The sequence below is a fragment of the Pocillopora damicornis genome, chromosome 8, assembly GCF_964200805.1.
Source record: "Pocillopora damicornis chromosome 8, jaPocDami1.2, whole genome shotgun sequence".
Classification (NCBI taxonomy): Eukaryota; Metazoa; Cnidaria; class Anthozoa; order Scleractinia; family Pocilloporidae; genus Pocillopora; species Pocillopora damicornis.
Window position 1 is genome coordinate 22,104,264 of NC_142677.1, and position 24,667 is coordinate 22,128,930.

The window sequence follows — 24,667 nt, forward strand, 5'->3', positions numbered from 1 at the left end:
GGAAACAAAGGCGCACACGTTTGCGTCTCCGGTTTTGACTTCCGTAGAACCAAGTTTTATTCAAGAGTAGACACAAAAAAGACACAGAAGGTCTGTGCTTATGGTTCCTTTTCAAATTCCATTTTAAACGGAAGTCTAATCACTACGTTTAGCAACTCACGGTCTCTCTGCTACTCAGGAAGGCTCACAACCACAGGGGTAGATTTTCCATGAAAGCGGTGAATGTAAGGTGTAAGAAATGTTGACTCCAAAATAACTAAAGAGAATAATCTCGGTATTCGAATCATAGGACAATCATTGAACACAGATGTTACAAAACGTTTCAATTTATTGGTGTTCTCAGCCTTCCACTTTGGAAATAACTCATCTGTCAAGTCATTTTTATTGTCCTCATTCTGGCACTGTAAATTGCCTTGAACTCCATATATTTGTCTACTGTTCTGTTGAATCTATTGAAGGATTACAAGGAAAGAGACTGATAGCAGTGGTAGATTTTACCATTCTCCTTTGTGGTAAACATGATTTAAGATCCATTTGATAGCTCAAAAGAAAGATATCAACAGCATGTTAGGAGAAAAAATAACAATAATAATAATAATAATAATAATAATAATAATAATAAAAACAATAATAGTCCTGAGGTTACTGCGTTGGATAATCTCCACTTCCAGCAATGAGAATCAATATTAAGATTGAAAGGATAGGATATTTATTATTTACAAGTAAATGTAAAAGTTACAATAAAATTGTAGTGCACATGGGCACACACTAAACAGTGTGAAAAGAAAGTTACTTTTCCATGACCATGCAGTCTGTTTAAAGACCTTTTCTATATTCTCTACAATCATTGTCCAGAGAGCAAGCCAAACAAGAGTTACAGGAAATCAAGCAAGTACAAACGGAAGGGGTGACAGTTTGTGGTCAGACTTTGAATGACTTAATGGGGTGACTCATAACTGAATGTATAAAAATGAGACTCTTTCCTTTTTTTTCTGGGGACAGTATGTACAATCTCAAACAATAATCCAAAATTTGTACCAATTTTATATTGATTGCGAAAACCTGCAATAAAAGAACTATACACTTCTCTCTCATGTGCCACACAAGGATTGACAAAGCCAACATAGTTGACGCCCAATTGTGTGATTCATGACCAGATGAAAATGAATGTACAGCAGTTCTTATATTTTTACTTTCTTGGCATATTTATCAAAGTCTTCCTTGTTCAGTTTATAGGCCCAGTGTTGAAGAGTTTGTCTTACAACAGGTGACACAGCAAAGTTATCATAAGCACAACCACTTCGAACACATTTGGAAATGAGGTTATTTCGCCAACGACCCTTATCTCCAGTACAGTTTTTCCATCGGTCAACCTGTCGTCTATCGTCTTCTGTGCGCCGCCCAAGGTAAAATCTACAATACCTAAAAGGGAAACAAATTCAGAATTGTTTTCATGTTATCAGTAGGTCTTATTCTGGTAAGGACAGAAGAAAAAACTTGCCAAGCATACTCTTCACTTCTCTTGCCATTTGTTATTCATTGAACATGAGGAATCAATCCCAAGATCTCAAGATTCCCCCTCCATGTCTCTGTTACTGAGAACTCTATAGTGACCCAGGCCATTGTCAAAAGCATTGTTGGGAGAAAACTTGGTAATAAGAATAATAAATATTTCAATCTTCTTATGAAATAGTATATACTGTTAATAAAATTACCTCTTGAGAGGTGATTATGGCAAGATATGACAAATTCCTGGACCAATTAGAGCACAGGTATCTCAATTATTACCTGAGTAACAAATAATACTTTGCCTAGGTAAACTCACCACTGAAACCAGCCATATGGATCTTGTTTGTTAATCCAGCCAGATGATTCCCACATTTCTAAACTGCCCCCACATTTCACCTTGTAAGTGTTGACTTCATTACGATAGACAGATGATGTCACCTGCCTTTTGATGTTAAGTCCTTCAAACCATTCAGAAGTAAATTCTTTGTAAACATCAGAGGAATATTTCTGACCTGCATAAATAAAGTGTTTGAGAATGAAAATGTAAGAAATACTTTAGCAAATATTATTTTTCTTTAATCCTGATGATTGAACTGAATCCCACAAAACACTGGGTGTTTTAAGGTACACCACCCCAAAATCCCCACTTTACTTTCAAAAGCTAAATCACTTGGGAATTTTTTTTTAGAGGGGATTGTAATGATTTCAAACTTCACAGATGCTCCAAGGCTCTCTCTTGCATAGAGCATCACTTTTGTTTTCTTTATTGCTTATAAAACAAAATTACCCAACTTAATTTGTTTACTTTACAGGCAATCTGCAGCAATAAGCATTGAAAATGCAGTCAACTCTCTTTGAACCCTTGGGAATTTGAAAAAGTGTCCTTAAGTAGAACTGTCCACCGACAAGAATTATTCCTATAAGCAGACACCAAAGAAAAAGAGGTTGATGTTTGCTGGTGGAAGAGTTACACAGTCAATGAAAGTTGTTGAATATTCTGCTCTATTCACCTCCAATTGGGTGAATAATTGTTAAATATTGACTTATTTTAAGCTTCTTAGAGCTAGTTGGGTGTGAAGAAAGGGGAAACTGAAAGCCAGCATGGTTTAACTCCATTCTATAACATAATACATAATATATGCTTCCTAAGTGCTTACAACAGAACGAAGATTGCTCAGAATGACAATGCTATACAATTTGGCCGCTTTGACTGATGTGGCCTTCCACTCAATGCATCCACAAGGATATCTGTGCAAGCTCTTAGTTGTTCACTCGAAGGGTGGCCGATGTTATTTCTGAGGCTTGCTTCACTTCGCCATGATGAGCTAACCACAATGAACCTCAGTATGATCACAGTTGCTCTGACATGCCATGATTGGTGTGAATTTTAATGGTTGTGCCAGTTTGGCTATATATTTTTCATAATTCCTGTTTGCTCTGTTTTGTTTTTGAACACAAAACTATATACACCATACAAGTGTTAACTATGTTTGATTTTTATTACCTTATGTAAGCTTGCAATCTAACTGAGAGAGGAACACTTCAAAACTTGGACTGTCCATTTTGTTTTCTCTTTGAGGATTTTTGTCTCTGCTCACCTTATAATAACGTAAATTAAGGTGCTTGGCATATTTACAAACCTTTGTTAGGTTCTTCTGTTGCTACGTACCAACTCGCTTGTTCCAAAAATTTACTTTCAATTAACGAAAAAAAAAACTAGAGAGGAGTCCAGGAAATGGTCAGAGTTGGTCACACAAGTAGTACAATTTGGCGGATAGCGTGACAGCTTTAGCTTAGCTCTATATTTTGTACTCTGATAGAGCATGCTCTTTCAAACAAAGACAGCGTGTGTTGTAGGCAAACTTTATTACCATGATAATTAAACTATGCTTCTTTTAATTTTGCGTCTTAATTAAAGATAATTTCATTGAAATTCCATTTACGAAGAAACTTCGAAACAAACGATGACTGATATCAGATCAAAATCGGGTGAAGTTCGCTATTCTATTGTTACTTACCATCACCCCCTCGCTCATTTCGATAACATATGAAGCTTCGCCTCCCAAAAGTGGCAGTAGCCACAAAAATCTCAATCTAACCCTAAGCTTCATTTTAACTATATTTCACCTGTGACGCTGGAATAAATGGGTCGGAAATATGTTCCTCCAAAGCTTCCAGCCTGAAGAACTTCTTTGGGAGTCAAGTTTGGCTTAAAGTCTGGAAAATCAGGGAATACTAGTTTACCATGTTTGTCTCGTTTTGGGACCGAATCGACGTTTCTTTTCCTCGATGAACCCTCTCCATGTTCTGCAGTTCCCTTTGATTTACTAGCAGTTTTCTGTCTTTTACTCGGCTTGCTTTCCTCGACCTCGGTTGCTAGTGCTCGTTTCCGTGCCATAGTGAACTTCGAAGTGTAGCCAAAGGTAAAATAACGCATATACAGTTTTGGAAAGCGCCAAAACAGTCGGAAACAACTACAACAGTACCAGTGACTGTAATTAATTATTTGATTGATAGATTTGTACCCAGGCCAGTCTGTCCATCCTAAATCATGGTAGCCTGGGGACTAATTAAGTTGGCTGGTAACTGATGTAGGTATATAATTAACAAATTGATTCCAAGTTGCCGTACGTCTGTTCAGTAATAGATCACAGATGACGTCAAAATGTGGTAGGAACAAAAAAGTGGCACACAAGGTGCAAAAGTTAATGATGACGTCATCTACACGTCTGTCCTCCAATAGATCATAAGTGAGAACCAATCAAAACGTTTGCATAACTGAGCTTATTATATAATACAGTATGTACCCTGATGTATGCGTCACTATTTCACTTTCACTTAGAGTCAGACTTTTGCAGCTTAGTTAGTAGGTCAGTCCATCTTTGAATGAGCTAACCTAAAGCCAGGTGTCTTCCTTTTGTGGGAGCACCAAACTTGGTAGAGTAAAAGGACAGGGAATGATTGGTGGGTTTCCCTGACTTGCACTCCCACACAAAAAAAAAACATATTTTGGCTGGTCATCCTTGAGTAGACAGCTAAAAAGCTACAATAGGTTACAATAGACTAGAGAAACAGGACACCATTTCTTTCCCTCCATTTTTTTAATTGGACCCTCATATCTACTCTTTTATATACAAAATACAAATAATGGCATGATTAGTTATGTGACTCACCCAACCTTATGACAAAACCTGCTAAACTCATTGCACTAAGAATGCAACTGACAGAAAACTCTTCTCTTTGAAATATTAAAACACAGCAGTCAAGGACTGAACTGCTTAATAAATTACAAAGAGCTAGAAACAGCATACTTACTCAATTTCATTAAATATAACACAGGGGGAAATAGAAATTTATTGTGCAAAATTCACTGCACATGGTCATATCAAAACTGACTTGTTTTTGTCGTATGGATTCAACAAACTTTAGACTACAAGGTAATTTTTCCATCTCCTTCTAAACCTTTTTGAACAAGCACTAATGCATATTTGTATAATGCTATCACTATCCAAAGGATAAATCGCTATCTGGCAGATAAGTGATAGCTTGACATAGTGCGTTATCCAGCAGATAGAGATTTATTCAATGGATAGTGTTATTTTAGCTTCAAATAACTGAGGCCTGGTGATAAGACATATCCCACAGGTAATTATTTATCCATGAGGGTAAACTTTTTTGAGCCAGGGTCTTGGTAAATATCGTGCACCATCAAATTCACCAAAGTATTCCTCTAGTGTTGAGTGAACAATCTGAAATTTTACATATCAAGAAAACCATTAATAACAGACAAAAACAGTTATTGCTCTGCACTCTACATTACAAGTCCAAACTCAAGCTCTGGCAGAACCCATTGTGTGGTTTTCATGGGCAAGACACTATTCACTCAGAATGTCTCCACACACATTTGTGACTGGGTAGTGGCAAACTTATGAGGAAATGTATCCAAATGCTTAAGTGAAACCTAGCCTTGACAAGCATCCTTTTAGAAGGGAAATAACTGTCCTCTTAGTTTCTTTGTACTAATGAAACTGGAATAAGGTCCAGCCATATGGATATCAAGGCTTAGGCATCAATGTGTGGGAGATGAGGTACCCTGATGGAAAGTGAGCTGGACTCTGCACAGAGAGGTCAAGGTTTGAGACTCTGCTAAATTAGGGGGGGGTAACCTTGCGATGGACTGGCATCCTGTCCAAGGGAGACAAGTTGTATCTTTGTGTAAAGTGCCAGTTGATCAGAAGTAATGGGTAATTGATCCATACATAATGATTAATTATGTATTTATTATATAAATTGTCATGTTTCACAAGGAATCCCAGCCCTGAGAAAGGCTGTAACAACACAAAAGTAATATACAATAATTTTTTATGTGTTTGATATCGCCAATCAGCTGATGACACATCACTAGCCTTTTGTGTCACTCTGGCAGGTCCTTCACTATTCTCAGTCCAAGGTTGATTGTCAAAATTTTCTTGGATTATGGCTACTAACAATACTGAATATTTTGTATCACTTACAGACAGTGATGTTCAAACTTTCCTCAAAGTGGAAAAAAAACAAAATACAAAAAGAGAAACCAAAAGCTACCATGCTTTGGTCATGGCATTTCTCATGGCTGCAAATGAAATTAAACAACTAGAAGATTTGACACAGGCTAATTTTGATAGTCAATAACTGAGAATTTGTTTTGAGAATTGAATTATGCCCATTGTTTGTTTTTGTAACGATTCAATGCATTTTTTATCTTGAGCCTTATCATCCAAGCACTCAACAACTTTTTTTCAAGGATTGCAGATCCTATCTTGTTCATTCATTAATAAAATTGACTTTTCTGGTCAATGAAGGCCTATTGTGTTTATATGATGAACAAAGTAAGACATGGTTGCTACTGGAAATGGAATTTCTCTTCTAAAGTTTATTCTGATATCTCACTCATGCCTATATATTTTTCCCTAATTATCATACCTTGGTATTGGTAATAAGTTCAATATTTTCCTCTGGAACATAGGTAACTTGACTACTGGGACGATCACGGATGTCCACAAGAATTGCATAGTTAGGCATGTCCTGCCAATGCTGAGGAATGACAAAAAGACTTAACATGACTGCATTTTAGTTTTCATTAACAGATAATTTGAACACATTCAATTCTTACTAAATCTTAAATAAATTTCAAAACTTTGAATGTAGTTGAAAAGAATGAAAGTAGGCATCCAGAATTACATTTTTCATCACTGAAACAAGCTGCATCTTGAATACTAAAGCTTTATTTTCAAATATGGAATTTAATTCTTCTAAACCTTTTTATCTCCGTGATTTTGCTGTGTCCATGCCTCTGAGGCCTGAAAGAGAAATTTGTAAGTGGTTGTTACAAAGCCATTATACTTGTTAGGGAGAGGATGATGTGTCATAATCATTTTCTTTCAAAGAACTGATCACACAATCCATCAATAATTGATCAATTTCTCCTCAAAGCACTTCTGAGGGGAGGGAGACTTCAGTCAGAGAGAGAGAGCTGAATTATACTTGTCTGAGTTTTCCTAGTTCTCAAACTTTACTAAATGTCACTTGACCAATATACAGTTACATAAACCTTCAGTTTCTCATCCCATCCAATGATGACTCCACGGTAGTTCCACAGTTTATGTCTAATAACTTGGCCCACATGAAATTTCACATGCTTTGGTCTTGGAGTACGAGGAACTGTTGACATTCCAAAGTGTCCATTTTTCTCTTGAAATTTAAAAACTTCTTCAGCTGGGCATTCACCATCTTCATCTTGCAAAAAATTAATCATAGATCGAGTCCAGTTGACAACCATGTCATGCCATTTATTCCAATCCAGAATATAGCCACCACTGAATAGATTCAGAGGCTTTGATAGTCTAAAAGCACAATACAAACCTTATAGTACCTTAGGAAAACTATTTACTAATAATACTGTTTGTGAAAGATAATGCGCTGATCAATTCGGAGCTTCAACATTCCCCTCCTCACTAAGAAACCCACACGCTATCATCCTTATTGTCTGGGGCTAGGGAATTTGATTCTTGCCTGAATTAAGGTGGGAATTTGAACCAAAGTTGTCAAGTCCTTCCAGTGGAATCAATCTTTTAATATCAAGATATTTGAAGGTAAAAAAATTCACTTTTTTAATGGTAGATGGCTCAGAAAGAAATGTCTTCAAGAAAGTCTGAGTTGCTTATTTTGCCTTTTAGAAAAAAATTGACTATAAAATCTAGCACTTGGGTGGAGTCAACGTTCAGAGCCTGTAGGGGGGGTTGTGGGAGGGGGGAATGTTGAAGCAAATTTATTAATGCATAAAGCCCAAGCCGAAAAAAAAAAGCACTATTCATTGCTCAAATAATAAAAAAAAAACTAATTAAAAGTAAAAACCATAACCCATATGAGTGACTAGCATCTAATTTCACCTTGCAATTTACTTCAAAATCAAACAGTAAACTAGTGAGATTAAAGGAAAAGATGACTAACTAAAGAAGATCTTGGTTGTTAAACATATCTTCCTTGATAGTAACAGGGGGAATATGTAAAGAACAGTACAAATATAGAGAAAATGCATACTGATTTTAGGGTGTAAAGGGTTATAAATCCTTATTTCTGACTTCACAGAAGCACATGTAATTGACATGAACATCACTGTGACACAGTTGGTGATAGTCAGAGTCATAGCTAACTTTGCCTAAATCAAAATTTTTCACTCTCTAACATATGTTCCAGATTACTATACATAGCTAACAGGGTTGCAGGGAAAGGAGAAGATAACATTAGGAGGTGTGATCTTTTGAGGCAAGACAAAAATGATGCTTTCAAGTTTATATTGATTCGCTTTGTTCATCCTTTTTAGAAGGAATGGAGATTTTGAGATTACACGTCGATAAAATTTCCGCACAGCCCCATACTATTGTAAATAAAAATCTGTTTTCCCAATGAAAATTTATTGTCTTTGTCATTGTTTTCTCTATCCAAGAACTGAATGCATAATTTAGTATGGGGCTGTGCGGAAATTTTACCAAAATAGCAACGAGAAAAAAATAGATAGATTTTGGCTGAAAATAACATGTTTGCACTTGACCGTCCTAAACTAGTATCCAAAAGGTACAAGATCGATGTACAAATTTCTCCATTCGAGTTGTGATAGATTTAGCTGTTCTTTTCCAATGAACTTACTGTTTGATTAGCTGAACCCTTTCGCTTGCAGATGGACTAGTCCACTGGCATATCAAATACTGCAATGGCACGGCTAATAGTAGCAGTAAGAGCTGTAATCCACGAGGCATTTTTGAAGACGTGTCCGCTGGGATAAGGACTGTACCGCGGGTCAGCGCCAGACCTCCATAGCAAGCAAAGTAAATTTATACGTCTGCTTGTGTGCGACGGAAAATTTCTTGATAATACCGACTACAAATAAGTAGTTGCGTATAAAAGACGTGTTGGAACAAGAAGCCTTTCTTAAACAGTGCAAAGTGACTAAGTGCCTTTTTTAACAACGAATCAATAAACTCCACGACGAGTATGACACCAAGGGAATCATCCTCGTCACCAAGCCCTATGGGCGACAGATACCGAAGCACGCTATTTTTTGCCACAGCGGATACTTATGGAAGAGATACGTACTTGGTGTGAGTAGCACTGAGAAAAGACCATGCACGTATTCCGGTCACGATCGTGAAGATGGCGAAGGGAAAGCGGAATTCACTGAAAAAGAAGAAGCAACAAAAGGGAACCGATGAGGTTCAAAATGGCAAGGAAGATGACGGTAATAAGTTGCACTTACGTTTAATTTAGACCCAAAATAAGATGGCGGCATGTTGTTTAACAGTCATCCGCGGCACGTTGTGTAACAATCATCCTTAAAAGCAATAAGATACGAAGTTACTATTGGCTAGGGTAAAAGTCCAAAGTTTACGTTATCGGCCGATGTAGATTTTAATCGAAACACAAACCCTATGGATTACGTTAATTTTTAAGAGAAAAAATTAGTTAAAAATATCGTAATGTCGAATAAGTCGCTATAAATTCAGAAGAAAGTTACTTAGGATAACAGAGGAAGTGGGTTCGAAGTACTTTAGGGGTGGGGACGGTAATTTAGATAACGGCGTAATGAGGACTAACACAGTCTATAGAATGTACGATTTTACGCCACTATCTGCGTCGGGTGGGGAGGATGGGACGAGAACGTTAAAAGATCTAAATAATATTTTTTTTAACGCTTACTTACTGGTGTTTCTTAATTTTTTTCTTGCCAAATGTAGACGATAAAACTTGTCCTCATATTTCAAAGTCAGTCAAACTGAACTGTTTGCAGAACAAAGTTCCTCACACTTCACTAGGACATTGTTTAGTAAGTGACGTTTATTTTATTCTTACAAAAGAAAAAAATTCAGCTTAAAGTGTTAAACAAATTATTTCAATATATAATCCGGCTTATTTGAGCCAGTTCTGCTGAGTTTTCTTGAGTGGGTTGTGAGGTGTAAGTAAGCAAGTTCCAAGGTTTATCCCAATCCAAAATAAACCCAGATTTTATGATAAATTTGAGGCAAAAGATACAAAGTATGATCAGAATCTTGACATTCGGCAGCATAATCAGAATCTTGACATTCAATCAGGGCAAATGGTGAAACTGTAGCTCATGAATTAGCATGCAAAGAAATATTTTGATACAATTGTTAAGTAGATTTTTCTTCATAATATCAATAATTGGGAAATTATAAAAAAAACACTGTTGTTATTCTTGAGAATTTTAAGCTTTATCACACATGATACAATTATAACTGGTATTATATACTAATTGTAGAATATATATGGCTCCATCCAAGTTCAGATTTTTGCTTTATTATTCACAGAGTTGTGGTCAATTGGATGGTTCAGAAAGATTTGGTGTCTGTATTTGTCTTTTCTGTGCCCATCAGGTATATCTAGAAAGATAATTTATTTTAAAAGTACTTTATTAAAGCAGCAGTTTGTTATCTCAAATTAATAGTTTGAATCAAAAAACATTTTGTGTGAGAGCGTAAGTTGAAATTGTGTGGGTGAGTCTCATACTCAATGGGTTAGACTTGAGAACACTGATAGCCTATAGCAAGTGGCCAGAGAGGCATCATATATCAACATCACTTTTTCATATTAACAAAAATCCCTCAAATGTGCCATTACTATTATGTAGAGTTTGTGATAAACCATTTCTCAGCTCTGTTTTTTAATCCACAGGGATGTGATAGGAATAGTGAAGACAAACATGCTCTATCACATAATAAAGAAAATCCTTCACACACCATTGTAGTCAGTCTTCAAACTTGGGTTGTATGGTAAGGATGATGTAACAAAGTGTAATATTCATTTAATATAAGAGGAAAGAAATATTTAAAAAAATTAATAAATCAGTCAAAATATGTTACACCCATGGGCACAGTCACTTTCCTTTGACTCTCAATTCCCTTTTTTCTTGGATGAATAGATGAGTTGAGAGAGATTAAGCACACTATAGACTAGTACATTCAATTGCATGTTAGATACTTTTTGTCATCTCTAGTAAATGCATGTACCCATGTGTTCCTTCATGATTAGAACATAAATCAGCTTGTTTTCTAAAAAGCATGTCTGGTCACATGCAACTTGGCCATGGCACCCTCAAGTAACTTCAGCTCACCACAACTAATCCAAAGATTTTGGACTTAAACCTTTGGCAACACTTTGTCACGTAAAAGTATTAAGGAAACATAACAATGTAAAATGTAATTGGTTTAATTTATCTGCTGCTTATAGCTGCAACTTCTCTTTGTTTTTTTAGTGTGTGGTCAAGTTGTTGTAAGTGAGCATAGTGAAATATTCTTGTTTTCTTGTAGGTGTTATGCTTGCGATGACGAAGTCCCAGCTGAACCTGACTCTTCTGTTCAAAAGTGCATCAAATTGTTATTGAAGGCTATGAATTTAACCCCTCCTGCAGGTAATTCTAACAGTTATGATATTAAATTAGGCAAATCAAATTAATTAGGTTTGTCCTCATTATAGTCATCATCCTTCAGAACAATACAATTTTTCAAATTACATGGATGACCTATATCTGTCGAGAGAGGGCAAATTTAATATCTTTAAAAAATACAATGAATAAAAGAAGCAATGTGCGAAGATATTTGCTATAATTAGGTGAATTGGATAACCTGGCTAAAGTTTATTAAATTTTCAATTTAAACTTGTTTTGGGATATGAACTTATTGTAACTTTATTTTTGTCTGATTTTCAGAATTGGAAGCCTCCTTGTCTAGTCAAGATAAGGTTTCAACTGAAAAACCTAAGAAAGATGGATCCAAGGCCAATAACCAGCTTAAGAGTCAAATTAAGGTACACTGCATTAAGCAGCCAAGTTCCTTATATCAGGAGGGGGAGGGAAGAGGATGGGAGAGTTGTGAACAAGAGCCAAGGGGTTTATATTGAATGAAGGATATCTATGAACATTCATTTGTATTCCGTTTACCTTCACAAATTGTGGTCAATGCTCCATGAGCATGCTTGTTGATTGCACCAGTTAAATCAGGAGCTTACTTATTTATTTTTTTATACAGGGTTTGGCAAATCTTGGGAACACATGTTTCTTTAATTCTGTTATGCAGGTATTATGCTCTATTGTATTTTTTTGATGGTGTTCACAAAGCACTTTTAAATGAAATATCTGCATTTAATGTAGCTGTTAATTTTTTTCTTTTTTGCAGAATTTATGCCAGACAGAGCTACTTTATGTAGCAGCTTCATGTGCTTTGCAAGAAGGGTTCTCCTATCATGTTACCCCAAACAAGAAAGATTTGGTGAGCAACTTCCATTTGCTTAGAATTGATTGAATTGGGGATTGCAACCTTTTTTTTTCACTATACACAGCTGCTTTGGGCACTAACCTTGGCTTTCATTTACTGAGGTTTGTTGCTTGTATGTAAGCTCATTGGCCTCTAAATCTAGTTTCAAAGGCATTCCTTGTCATTTAAAAATGAGTCCAGGTACAGGTCAATTGTTGAGGGAAATGGTGATACAGCAACCACCAGATGGCAGGAATTGTTGAATTCTGTCCAGCCACACCCCTAGAAAAGCATTTCACAAGTAATTTTTTGTGGAAGGCCTAGCTCAATAACCTTCATGTGTTTAAAGAGAGTGTTTAAATAAAATGCTATAAGTTTTTTTTCCCCACCAGATTCACATTTGCTGCAATGTTTGTAACTGAACTAAAAAAGTGGTTTTCCTGTAGGTGGTAAATCCATTTCTGCTTAGAACCCACCTTTGTGCTGTCTATTAATTTGTTGCACTCAGTTACTCAAGACTGACATTTTTTTTATCCTTCACAGCCAAAACTAAAATTGAAAGTTGAAGAAGCACCAGGAGAAGTGACCAAAGCTCTATGGAAATTACTTCAAGATTTCAGAACCTCAACTGATCGAACCTTAACACCACGTCAGCTGTTTGCTGAGATTTGCAAGAAGTAAACACCAGTCATTTTTCCGTTAAACAGTTAGTTAGGCAGGCAGGTAGGCAGGCTGTCAGTTGGTCAGTCAGTCAGTCTGTCTGTCTCTGTCTGTTAGTCAGCCAGTCTGTCTGTCTGTTTTTCGATCTAAGTCAGGTTTTCAGATGGCCAGTCAGTCAAACAGGCAGGCAGTCATTCAGTCAGTGAGGCAGCAAGTCACTCAGTCAGCATATCAGGTTGTTTGTGTGTTGGTCAGTCAGCCAGTAGGGACAAATCTGGACTTTTTTCCTGAGGGGGTGCACCACCATGGAATGACGTAACTGACGGGTGACGTAAAGAGATTTTGAAAGCAAACAACGAAGAAGAAGGCTTATGGCGAGTCAGGAAGATAATGTGAACTGCTGACAATACATAGCAAACAAAACAGCAGATCTTGTATTACTGTGAAGGTCTATTAGAAAGCCCAAGGTCATCTCAGGGGTGGGGGGAGGGGGGGGCACCCCATGTACCCACTCCTAGATCCGCTCCTGGTCGGTCTTGATTAATCAATCTGTCAGCTACTCAGTCAGGCGGTTGCTATTCTGTTATACCATCTAATGACCGAAAAGTCAGTGCATATTCATTTTATATCATTGTGCTACTAGGATCGTATTTACTGAAAGCTATTTCTAATTTTTCCCAACAGAGCCACGCGGTTTAAGGGATATCGACAGCAAGACAGTCAAGAGCTACTACGTTACCTTTTGGATTCAGTAAGAAATGAAGAACTCAGGGTAAATCTACATGTATTTTTTTAATTGGTTGAAGCAATTTCATCAGTGATAACGTTACCGAAATTAGAGAATTGTGTGCTTTTTCTGTCAAAGAAAGGCGGAAAGTAAACAAATCATCATCTTGATATATTTATGTTATGTTTATCAATGTTTTTAGCGAGTCAAACTTGCTGTGTTGCACTCGTTCGGTGTTAAAGCTGATGGTGATGCGAAGACCTTGGACGACAGCAAACGTGTACAAGTCAAAGGTGAATATATCTCTACTTTAATTATATACTATTAATATTCTACTACGATGTCATTTTAGCAAAAAAAGTCTCGAGAACCCGCAAAACATGCCACGGTATTACTGTAGAACAGGGTAAAAATACTGAGCAACAAAGTGGCTGCAATGAATGATCCTTGAGTTTTCATTTTTTCGGGCTTGACTTCTAAAAAAGCAAACTTTTAAGAGCGACAGATTTTTCTTTGGTCACAAAGAACTCTTAAATGGCGCATTTCACATGTCACACGCGGCTACTAAATGTCTGTTTCTCTTTTGTCACATTATTTCAAACAATTGATACTAATTGCCTTTGGTATCAATTACCTCAAACTATGCATAAACTTGTATTAATGGGCGAGTTTCAAAATCTATCCATTGTCACAATAACTCTAGGGTACAACTGTTTACCACAATTCACACCCGATTCTGTTGTTATTACATAGAGTACGGAGCGAGCGCTGCAGCACCGCTCATAGACAGTGTGTTTGCTGGTAGGCTCGTTAGCATCGTCACGTGTCACCAATGTCATCAGGTTAGTAACCAGGTTTCTTCCAATTTAAGATTGCCAAGCGTATTCCAACAGATTCTGCCTTTAAAGTGAGATCAGAAAGTTCAATAGTTAGTTGAATAATAGGTAGTTTTTGTCGTTTTTCTGTGCATCGAGAAGTTCAGGTTACTCTCTGGGATCAGATTTGGGGGAGGAAGGAAAAAGGGTTGGCAGTCATGTCTTAAAGGTTTGAATATTTACGTCCGAAATATTGACGCGAAGTATCTGCACCTGGTGAGAAGGCTAGTTCGCAGGCCCTTGGAAGAGTCCTCAATCTGAGTTAAACCCCGAAAAGCTATAGCCTAGCCCGTCAACGTCTGGCTCAATCAATTTTTACATTGGAGTGTATCACACCTGATCTGAATTTAACTGCAATTTTGACCTGCCTACCTACAACCCATATACGTTCCCCACTAAATCGTGAAATCTGTCGCATTGAATTTTTAGGAATTCAAAGTGGAGGAGACATTCCTGGATTTGTCTTTACCGTTAGCGTCACCGCCGCAGGTGAGGGCGCCGCCATTTAGCAGATCTTAACAACTTGCCAGTGACTGATTCTGATGTAGTCATTGACTAATTTCTTTTGAAGCATGCTACACGAGTCTTGAGTCCGTCAATAACAATTACAAAAAATCTTACAAACATTTTTGAAAAATTAACAACTCTTATCAGTATCAGGACCTTGTCTAGAATGGGGGTGATGAGAATAGGCAAATTTAGTAGCTAAAAGGTTAATATCTCGCCAAATTCTCCTAAGTAACAAGGAAATCTCCAGCAGCCGAAAGGAAGAATTACTGACTAGATCGTGTAAGTCACAGAGTTGATATATGAGGTCGATTTGGTATGTAATGGTCTTGTTAACTCAAATCCCTTTAACGGCACTTTTCTTCTGTTTATCTCGTCATTCGTTTTAGTTTGTTTTTATTATTTTAAGGGGTTTTCCGTTCTATCCTTGTAGGAATCCTTCAGCAACAAGTTCTTTGGAAAAGGTGGTAAACAAAATCCAAAATCATCAAATACTCCTAAGAATGTCTCGAAAAATGAGAAGGAAGATGAAAAACAGAAGGAGACTAAGAGTCTCAGTAAACATCAGCTAAAATCAGCCAAAAAAGCCGAAAGGGTAAGTAACAAATGTACTCCATGACCAACAGGTTACCTGGGAGGCTTGCAGTGGTCTTTCTTTACTTTGCGTTATCGAACGCTTTTCGAGCGAGTGTCGTAAAACCAAAATCAAAGTAATCACAACGGCCAATCAGAAAAAAGGAAGTACACTGAAGAGCCAATGAGAACTTAACGTAAAAACAAGCAAACCATCCAAAGCGCGGGAAAACGCGGGCGACCAAGTCGTGACTGGTGACAATGACGAACTTGAAGAGTGTTGATCAACTTTTTCACGCACCGAAAACGTGAAGTATTTCCTTTAACTAATCAACGTCGTGCATAACTGTAATATAACATATTTTGTCTTGTCTTGTGTGTGTAGAAAAAGAAAAAGGGAGGAAAAGGCCACGGAAAGAAAGGAAAAGCGTCGCAGCAGGTCGACGACAATAAACAAGATGATGATGATGAATTAGACAGGAGGGCGTCAGAGGAGGAAGGCCATGAACTTGACCAGATGAACGTGTCTGACCTGGAAGGAAGTGATAATGATCATGAGATTAAAGTGAATGAAACAGAGGTGCTTGGGAATTCTAACAGTGGTTGTGAAATGATTCCGGACAATGATATCCAATTTAGAGATAATGATAGCAGTTCGAAGTCCGCTGAAGTCAGTGAAAAGGACGTGGACACTTGCATTTTAGATTCTAACGACGACGAATATTTGGCAGAAAACACAGTTGATTGTGCTGATTCAGAACAAGCTGAGGGCGTGAAAGACTCGGAGGAACAGCGCGCGATGCAAACTGAACAAAGTACAGAACATTTGAATGGCGGAACGAGTGGAAATGGTTCCACTAATGACAATGAAGAAAACAAAAGTTCGTCAATGGAAATTTTGAACTGTAACCAGGTAACTGCGTCGAAACAGCCAAGTTGCGATTCTTTGCGATGCAGCCAAGAAAAAGGGACTGAGAAAGTTGACCATGATCAACAGGGATATGAAGAAATCCCATCGAGTATAAAAGAATTTTTAAAAGAAATTATAAATTTGGCTGTGAACTTGAATATAGATAAACCAAGCGAACTTCAAGACGATATTGTCAATAGTAGTCCATCGGGGAGTTTTTCGCCTTCTTGTGTATCTAGTGGTGAGGAACAGGGTAAAGAAACGGCTCATGATTTACAAGAGAAACTAGATGGAGACGAAGTAGATAGAAAATCAACTAAAATTGTTCTTAGTCTTGGCGTAGAACATAATTGCGCACAAACAGAGCAAGAAACAAACATTACAGAGAACCAAAGACTTTGTTCGAATTCTGGAAAGGGCGATGAAAACGAAGGGGCAACGGAGATATCTGCAAAAAGCGAAGAAGAAAGTGAAACTGAGTCTGAAGAAGAATTTGAAAATGATAACGGGATAGATAGGATTCTTACTGTTCAACCCGCGTATCGACCCTCCCCGGGCGAATGCTCTGTTTTGTCGTGTTTAAGCCAGTTTTGCGTCTCAGAATTATTAGATGGCAATAATAAATTTGCCTGTGAGGTATGTACCAAGCGAGCGCAGCGGAACAATAAGGAGGAGGGATCTAGAAAAACGAAAGACAATGACAAAGATGATGTCAGTGGGGACTCTTCGTCAGAAGGTAAGTTGACGTTCTTTTGATTGAAAAACATTTTAACGGTACTGTGTGATTGAGTGGCTAGCGTGCTGAACTCCGGGTCGCGACCGCCTTCTTGTGTTGTGTAATTGGGTAAGACACTTTCTTCCACTTTGCTCTTCTCCGCACAGGAGTATGAATGAATACTGGAAGCTTTAATTCGAAATTGACTCGGGCTCTTAACTCGAAATTAATCGTTAAGACTTCTTTGCAAGTGCTGATTAGTCGTTTCTCATTATTTCTCCATCACCTGTGGTAATCAAGGATTCTGTCTCACAACTGGTTTAATCGTTTTTTTATCTTTCTTATTCTTTACAGACGAACCAAAAGGTGCTAAAGCACAGAAGTCTTCGAAGAACAAGAACAAGGACTCCCAACAGCAGACCGTGTATACCGTGGCTAGTAAACAGATGCTGATTTCTCTTGCTCCGCCAGTCCTCACTCTTCACCTCAAGCGTTTCCAGCAAGCTCGCTTTACTTTGCAAAAACTAACCAAACACGTGGACTTTCCACTGGAACTGAACCTGGCGCCGTTTTGCAGCAGAAGTGGAAGGGTAAGCAAGGTTAGGTATTTATAAAGGCGATATTTCGCGAGGCGGTTGAAGCTTCGCCAACACAAGACGCTTCTCTGGCCGCACAACACCCGATCACGTATCGATTCATTGTCGTTGTTCGGTAACTCCTTATGGATGGAGGCATCGTTTGTTCGGAATTCAGGGGACCCCTTTAGGTTCTGTGTGCTTAGTTATATGATCACGTGTAAAATCGTTCGTGCACGTTATTTAGTCGTCGTTACGTTGAAATAACTTAGGAGTGAAGCAGAACTTATCTTAACATAAACCTCTTTGGCTTCAGCTAATCGTTTTCAGCGGAAACGAAATAACTTTAATACACTGAGAGAAAAAGTATCTTGACTTGTATCGGAAACTCTTAATCCGGAGTCCGGTGCGTCCTTCGTTTACTACCGTGTTCTTAACTATTGCGACAGGAAAATTTACGTTTCAGTTTTTGTTTGTTTGTTTCAGAGTCGAGCAGACTCAGAAGGCAAAGTGCTGTACTCGCTGTATGGAGTAATTCAGCACAGTGGTAATATGAACAGCGGACATTACACAGCCTACGTGAAAGTCAGCGAACCACCAATGGAAAGTCTGTACGACAAAATTACTTCAATGAGTGAGTTAACGGATTTTATAGAGAAAATGTGGACTCAAAAGTCCGAAGCTCAACATGGTAGTTCCCGTACTCATCATGAGCCTGCACTGAGTGGTCAGTGGTTTCATGTCAGTGATTCAAGCGTAAGTGCCGCAGCGGAGAGTAAGGTGCTCAAGAGTCAAGCGTACATGTTGTTCTATGGCCGCCTTCCTCTTGTCAGTGGATGACCAATTCAATTTTTCTAGACTTAGCAGGGGTTTAAATCAAGTGTTAAAATGATTCCTTTTTTTGTGTGTTTTCAATCAAGCCCCTTCTTGACCTGTGGATACAATCTTGACTTGGTAGCTCGCGATTACCTCGCGAAATTTCCATAGTATAGTAGTATAGTATAATCTTTATTTAAGCACGAAACAATTCATCAGCAATTACATTAACTAAAACTATTTAAAAATTAAAACACTAACTAATATTTAAAAGCTGTTTTCCGTGAATGCCGTGCTCAACATGGTAGTTCCATCGCCTTGATCGGTTGTCGTAAGCATTTGGTTTTAAAAATCTCAGTAGAAAAGGTTTATCCAGAAAAATCTCACGCCTTGACTGTGAACTGAGCTTACTTTCGGGTAAATGCATTGCGCGGCAACGTTTAAGGAATTCTCAGATCTGATCTTTTTGGTTGAACATGTATTGTTCACTCGTTGGCATTAGCCTCGGGTTGTTTGCTCAGTTTTGTTCAAGTTTACGACACTTGATCAAGATCTCACAAAGCTTCCTAAATGCTTAACACCTTTTCTAACACTGATCTCAGAGGTTTTGATCAAAAGCCGGTTTCCAGCGGTCTTCCGTCGCCTCTGGGACCACTTACCGCCTTCTATTCAGCGTACGAGCAGGCTCCCGTGATTGGGTTCCGTCTCACGGCCCCTTCTCTAGATACAGCCGCCAATTACGTCATCGGCAGCTGCTTACGGAGAAAAAGTTATTGAAACCCCTGTGATCTGTGAAAATTTATTGATATATATATTGTGACTGAATGAATGACCTTATACTCCAAATTTGGTAGAAAAATTAATGGCTCTTGGAACCTAAATATGAAAAAGATATGAGATTTAGTAATTCACATTATTCTAAAGAATTGAAATTGATCGGTACTCTGTAGCTAGCATCAGTTATAAAGAAGTAAGTAAGTCAAAAAATTTATTTCTCATTAAAAAAAGCCGACTTTCCCTCCAGCTTTTCCCGTAATCCAAGCTCGTGGTTTGGATAGGGGTTGAAGGCAATTTGTAGGGAAAAAAAAGATCGAGACAAACGTCAAAAAAATGCAGTGCAAACTATACCAGACATTTGTTTGCGGATGAGCAGATGGTAAATAAAACATGTTATGATACTCTTTGCACGTTGTCCTTCAGAAGTTTAATGTATTGTATTACTAAATTTAAGCCAAGTGGAGGCCTACAACTTTTACGTGTTCTCTGTTTGAATTAGAAACTAAAACATTCTAAGCTTTTTCCGACCAACGGTATTATCATCTCGGGATTTTGACTCTTACGAGGAAGGATGCCGCAGTGATGGGCTAGATAATGGGTCAAAAACAAATTGTATTTAAAACACAAGTATTCTCTTTACAAAGGTGACTATCTGACCATAAAAAGGCCAAAATCCTAATTCGCTCAGGCCTTAAAAAAGTGGGTAGAGGGGTAGGGAATAGAGTGACCATCGTCTAATTTCACCTTACGGTAATTCTGTAAAATCATTCATTAAAATCTTACAAATAATCGAGATGACTACCAACCTAAGAGGCACTGATTGCTAAACAAATTCTCCTTGTCAGTACCAAAGCAAATTTATAGAGAAGGATATGGAGAATATGGACACTGATGTTAGGTTGTAAACGGTTAATAAAGCAGAAGCCGTTCGCAAGCCTTTCCGTCTCCTCTCGTTTACAAGAAAGGAGCGTGTGCAGCGAAAGGGGATGGGACGAAGGCGAGCAAAATAAGTAAAGAGGAAAAGGTGACGAACGGAAAGGAAGGATAGAGAGGACGCTTTTTAGCTCGTCTTGAGCTGTGCTTTCCACGCACGCTCTTCTCAGGCTTCTGAGAGGTCAACTATGGGAAGTACTTGTCGCCACTTGTAGGGCTGCAACACACCTTTAATGACAGCTTATCGAGTGATAACAGGAGCTTCAAATACTAAGTGATTACATCATAGTCTGTTATAAAACAACATCAGCATGACTAAGCATGACAACGTACGTTCTGGGATATTCTGGAACGTTACCGTACATAGGAGACGTCATATTGGTCAGGTGAGAATTAAGGTGTTTAGTGCATTGAGGTTGTCGCTTCCAAGGTTTTGCTCTCATTGTTCCGTGAACGCTTCGGGTATTGAGTCGCCTGCGAGCGTCTAGATATTGGGAACAAGGTTGACAGTAATTTATTCAACATGGCTGAGCCAACGGCAACATCAGGTGTCGCTGCAAAACTGCTCAAAATTGTGGTTTTTGGAGCTACTGGTAGAACGGGAAAAGAAGTTGTAAAGCAAGCTCTGGAAAAGGGACACCATGTAACTGCTGTTGTGAGAACACCCGAGAAAGTCGATATACAGTGAGTAAATTACCTGGCAGCAGACTGCCATTTAATGGCCCTTAAGTGTCATATCAGACTCAGATGATACCCCCACCCTTTCCAAGGCTTGCTGTGGAGGAGAAAGTGTCAAGTATTCACTAGTAATTCATGTAGATAGCATATACTTGTCCGGGATTTGAGAGTAACTGGTTATTCTCGGAAAGAGGTTATTATGTAGGCATAAGTAGTACTTCATTAACGTTTCCATTCTTCGTCTTAGTTTTTGGGTATAGTTGAAGAATTATGTTGTCCTCTATTGTTGAATGCGTAATACTCTGGCAGCGTTGGAGTAAGAAAAGTTGTGTGAGCTTGTTTTCACGTTTGTTCTTAATTGAACATTGAGAAACTGGGTCATTCACTTAAAATTCATCCTAAGCCTTTTTTGCACCTAAATTTCAGAGAAAGTTTGCCACTTTCTTGTTGTTTTCACGCGGGTATTCTTTCCATGTCAGAGCTCTGAGAATACTTTGCCACTAAATCCACTAGTGCGTGCCTTGAAAGCAAAAGTTTGGGGTGAAAGTGGGTACTCTAATGTAAACATCCATAAGGCCTACTAGCTTGTAAGTTATGTAATGCTCATTAAGAGGGAAAAGAGTGAGATCAGGCTCTTTCTTCCTTTGCTAGCCTCCACAACATCTCCAAAGTGCTGACTATCCATGGCTTTTACAAACTTTTTAACCATAATAACCAGACCATCTTCTTTTCATGTTATTCCAACAGGCATGAAAATTTGTCAGTAGTGCAAGGTGATGCCTGTGACGTGGAAACTTTTGCTAGTGCACTCGAAGGGAAAGATGCTGTGTTGTCATCTCTGGGAGTTTATGCTAATATCTTCAACCCTACAACATTCTACACCACAACCTTCAATGAAATAGCACAGGGAATGAAAAGGTAAAGGTTCTAAGTCGCTTATGACACATTTTGGGATTTACATGGTGAATTGATGATTTGTGGCCTGATTTGTCCTTGCAACATGATTAACAGGACTATAAAAATACATGTAACAATATCAATCACAAGGGAAAAATTTTAGTTTGGTCCTATATCAGTATTGTTAAATGGATATCAAGAAGCATGAAGACCTGAGAGCTAGTTTTGGCAGCTAGTCTTCCAAGGTTGTTTTGATGAGAAATCACTTGAACACATACAATGCTAATCAATTATTCATGAATGATATGCTTAATATAGAAAAGACACAAATTGTTCTTTAACATGAATTATTATTTTTTGTACATTAGGCCAGAGGTTATGCTTCCAGTATGTGATCTGAGTTCCCTCAATTTGTCCCCCACAGTTGTCAAATTTAATATTTTGTGACCACATTTGAAGAGAAGCAGAATGTGTGACAACGAAAGTTAACACACTCAAGTTATTTTAATATTCTAGGTGTGATATATATTGAAAATTATAAATAAAGTGTTAATCATTATCTGTATTATTCATTGTTTCCTATGATCTAGAAACAAAGTCACTAGACTAGTAACTGTCACATCATGGTGTACTCGGCCAGGACCAAATAATTCTTGGTTTGTGGAATGGATTCTAAAACCAATCTTCCTGAATGGTGTTATCAAGAATATGGCAGAAATGGAGGAACTGTTGGAGAGTTCTGATCCTGATCTTTTAAACTACACAATTGTCAGGCCTTGTGGTCTAGGCTTAGGTAAATCTGTGACTATACAAAAACACATTTAACTTTATTTTTTGCTAAGATTTACAAGTTCATCTAATTAAAATAATCATGTTTGGTTGCACACACATTTAGTTTTATGCTAAATGTTGAGTTTTAGATGGCCTGCCATAAATTCAGGGCCATCCTGACTCATCTTGGCTTGCCCTGCAACTCCAGTTTTTGTTTCCATATGCTTCCTGATTTTATATTTTGGTAGAGATCTTGTAATCTTAGAAATAGCTGATTGGCTAGAATGGTTGGAGACAATCTGAAAAAAAGTATGTTGCATCTCTATTTTAATGATGACCTGTCTTGGAGTTTTTCTATGGTCAGTTAGAAATCAGGATAGGAAATTTAAATAATCAATTTTCCCTTGAGAGTGATCAACAGTTTGAACTCATTAACAATCCTTTATCACCGATGTAGCCAAATTTAGTATCCAGAAAATCTTGAACAGAAACCTTTCCCAGTATATCGGTTACATCTTGAAAAGCATGGAAACAGTAAAACTTAGTCTGTTTTTAATTTCCTTTGCATATGAAAAACAATCTTAACATTGAGGGAGCAAGCTAATACAAACTTGCTCAACATACAGATTTTAATGGGACTTGTGCTTTCCAGGTGAAAAGACAGGAAATTACAAGGTTGAAGAAGGGCAGTGTAACACTGGAACAACAAACAAGATCACTCGTGCAGATGTTGCAGATTTTATGCTAAAAACTTTAGAAAGCAATGAGTACGACAGGAAGGGATTTGCAATTGCTGGACTGTGATTGATAATTTTTATTACCTTATTGTCTTTCATGAAAGGAATGAGCACAGAGGAATTTCTCCTAACAATATAAATACATTTTAAGGCAAAAAAGGTTGTAGAGAGATATAAAAATACATCAGCTTTAGGGATATTATTTCATTTAACACCAAATTATTAGAGTTAAAACTATATCAAATGTATGAGAGACAATGCAAATGATTGATATTAAGATTTTGGGAGTGGAAGAGTTAACATATCATAATGGCAGGAATTTGCTGATAAATTCTTGATAACTTAAGTTTCTGCTACATAGCTTAACCCTTTAACTCCCAGAAGTGACTAACATGAAACTTCTCCCTGTGATTCCCATAAGTTTCTAGCAAATGGTTAATGAGAATACTAAAACTTATCAGGAAGGAGCTTTTATATTGATATAACACCAAGTTCTCATAACTAATTTACAAGGAATTGTGTAGCAGCAAGAGGAGAGAATTAACAATCAGATCTTGAGAGTTAGAGCTAAGAAATTTGATAATACCATGGTTATAAAATGCAGAAACTGTCATGGAGTTGATTTATAATGTTAACAAAGAAAGGCTCTGAGATTGATTGAGTGATATATCCACAGTGGTAAGGTGAAGTAACAGAAGGTGATAAGAGTGGTTTATTGATTGACCTGCAATAGAGCCAAAACTAATGGTACATGTAACTACGATCTTAAAATCAGGTGTTTTATTTCTTAGTTAGAGCTGACTTTTGTCACAATTAAAAAAATTAAAAGAGAATACCTGATCAAAAGTTAGAATGAACAGCTGAAGATACATATTGTAAACAAGTATTGTTAAATCTATTTTGTGGTTTCCTCAAAATTAATGTGTTTATAAAAAGTTTTTAAAAAAGGATTTTTGCCTTTTCCTTTTTTATCATATCTGTGTTTGTTAACTTTCCATTTGTCTCCTATTATATATGGTGTTCAACTCTAATGACTGGTCAAACTTACCCCAAAATGGCTTAATAACTGAGCTGACATTTAAAAGACAACTTCAACACTGGGTTTTTACGTGTTTTTATTCTCTTTTTTTATGTGTTTTCACTAAACATCTTCAGGCTAAGTAGCTAATTGTCTTGTATAAATTTTAAGAATTATTGGTTGTGTG

The 24,667-nt window shown here is 37.5% G+C and overlaps 4 protein-coding genes across 4 annotated transcripts; 2 read left to right on the forward strand and 2 right to left on the reverse strand.

The window, feature by feature from the left end:
• Positions 1-310: 310 nt before the first annotated feature.
• LOC113678937 (uncharacterized) lies at positions 311-4,033 on the reverse strand. Its single transcript, XM_027195857.2, has 3 exons — positions 3,637-4,033; positions 1,826-2,021; positions 311-1,422 (listed from the first exon to the last, which is right to left on the reverse strand). Exons 1-3 carry the CDS (start codon positions 3,944-3,946, stop codon positions 1,182-1,184), a joined length of 747 nt encoding a protein of 248 aa, XP_027051658.2. The 5' UTR covers positions 3,947-4,033; the 3' UTR covers positions 311-1,181.
• Positions 4,034-4,591: 558 nt separating this feature from the next.
• On the reverse strand, positions 4,592-8,961 carry LOC113678892 (uncharacterized). Its single transcript, XM_027195811.2, has 5 exons — positions 8,695-8,961; positions 7,100-7,391; positions 6,807-6,848; positions 6,472-6,582; positions 4,592-5,258 (listed from the first exon to the last, which is right to left on the reverse strand). The coding sequence occupies exons 1-5, from the start codon at positions 8,802-8,804 to the stop codon at positions 5,163-5,165; spliced, it is 651 nt and encodes a 216-aa protein (XP_027051612.2). The 5' UTR covers positions 8,805-8,961; the 3' UTR covers positions 4,592-5,162.
• Positions 8,962-9,108: 147 nt separating this feature from the next.
• On the forward strand, positions 9,109-19,850 carry LOC113678895 (ubiquitin carboxyl-terminal hydrolase 16). The gene is made up of 17 exons (XM_027195813.2): positions 9,109-9,283; positions 9,780-9,868; positions 10,371-10,436; positions 10,735-10,832; positions 11,370-11,470; positions 11,768-11,865; positions 12,087-12,134; positions 12,234-12,326; positions 12,855-12,988; positions 13,656-13,743; positions 13,901-13,991; positions 14,452-14,540; positions 15,003-15,062; positions 15,514-15,675; positions 16,039-17,299; positions 17,633-17,868; positions 18,340-19,850. The coding sequence occupies exons 1-17, from the start codon at positions 9,199-9,201 to the stop codon at positions 18,691-18,693; spliced, it is 3,153 nt and encodes a 1,050-aa protein (XP_027051614.2). The 5' UTR covers positions 9,109-9,198; the 3' UTR covers positions 18,694-19,850.
• A 499-nt stretch (positions 19,851-20,349) lies between these two features.
• On the forward strand, positions 20,350-24,622 carry LOC113678891 (flavin reductase (NADPH)). Its single transcript, XM_027195810.2, has 4 exons — positions 20,350-21,063; positions 21,805-21,975; positions 22,545-22,747; positions 23,378-24,622. The coding sequence occupies exons 1-4, from the start codon at positions 20,903-20,905 to the stop codon at positions 23,527-23,529; spliced, it is 687 nt and encodes a 228-aa protein (XP_027051611.2). The 5' UTR covers positions 20,350-20,902; the 3' UTR covers positions 23,530-24,622.
• The last annotated feature ends 45 nt before the right edge of the window (positions 24,623-24,667 follow it).

Excerpts from the sequence above, each read along its gene's own strand:
- LOC113678937 (XM_027195857.2), bottom strand. The coding sequence starts at position 3,946 with ATGCGTTATTTTACCTTTGGCTACACTTCGAAGTTCACTATGGCACGG. Across the intron at positions 2,022-3,636 it reads CATTTATTCCAGCGTCACAG|GTCAGAAATATTCCTCTGAT; the intron begins GTGAAATATAGT and ends TTATTTATGCAG. Across the intron at positions 1,423-1,825 it reads CCATATGGCTGGTTTCAGTG|GTATTGTAGATTTTACCTTG; the intron begins GTGAGTTTACCT and ends TTTCCCTTTTAG.
- LOC113678892 (XM_027195811.2), bottom strand. The coding sequence starts at position 8,804 with ATGCCTCGTGGATTACAGCTCTTACTGCTACTATTAGCCGTGCCATTG. Across the intron at positions 7,392-8,694 it reads AGGGTTCAGCTAATCAAACA|ACTATCAAAGCCTCTGAATC; the intron begins GTAAGTTCATTG and ends TTGTGCTTTTAG. Across the intron at positions 6,849-7,099 it reads GATGGGATGAGAAACTGAAG|GCCTCAGAGGCATGGACACA; the intron begins GTTTATGTAACT and ends TTTCTCTTTCAG.
- LOC113678895 (XM_027195813.2), top strand. The coding sequence starts at position 9,199 with ATGGCGAAGGGAAAGCGGAATTCACTGAAAAAGAAGAAGCAACAAAAG. Across the intron at positions 9,869-10,370 it reads CTTCACTAGGACATTGTTTA|AGTTGTGGTCAATTGGATGG; the intron begins GTAAGTGACGTT and ends TATTATTCACAG. Across the intron at positions 10,833-11,369 it reads CTTCAAACTTGGGTTGTATG|GTGTTATGCTTGCGATGACG; the intron begins GTAAGGATGATG and ends GTTTTCTTGTAG.
- LOC113678891 (XM_027195810.2), top strand. The coding sequence starts at position 20,903 with ATGGCTGAGCCAACGGCAACATCAGGTGTCGCTGCAAAACTGCTCAAA. Across the intron at positions 21,064-21,804 it reads CCCGAGAAAGTCGATATACA|GCATGAAAATTTGTCAGTAG; the intron begins GTGAGTAAATTA and ends TTATTCCAACAG. Across the intron at positions 22,748-23,377 it reads GCCTTGTGGTCTAGGCTTAG|GTGAAAAGACAGGAAATTAC; the intron begins GTAAATCTGTGA and ends TGTGCTTTCCAG.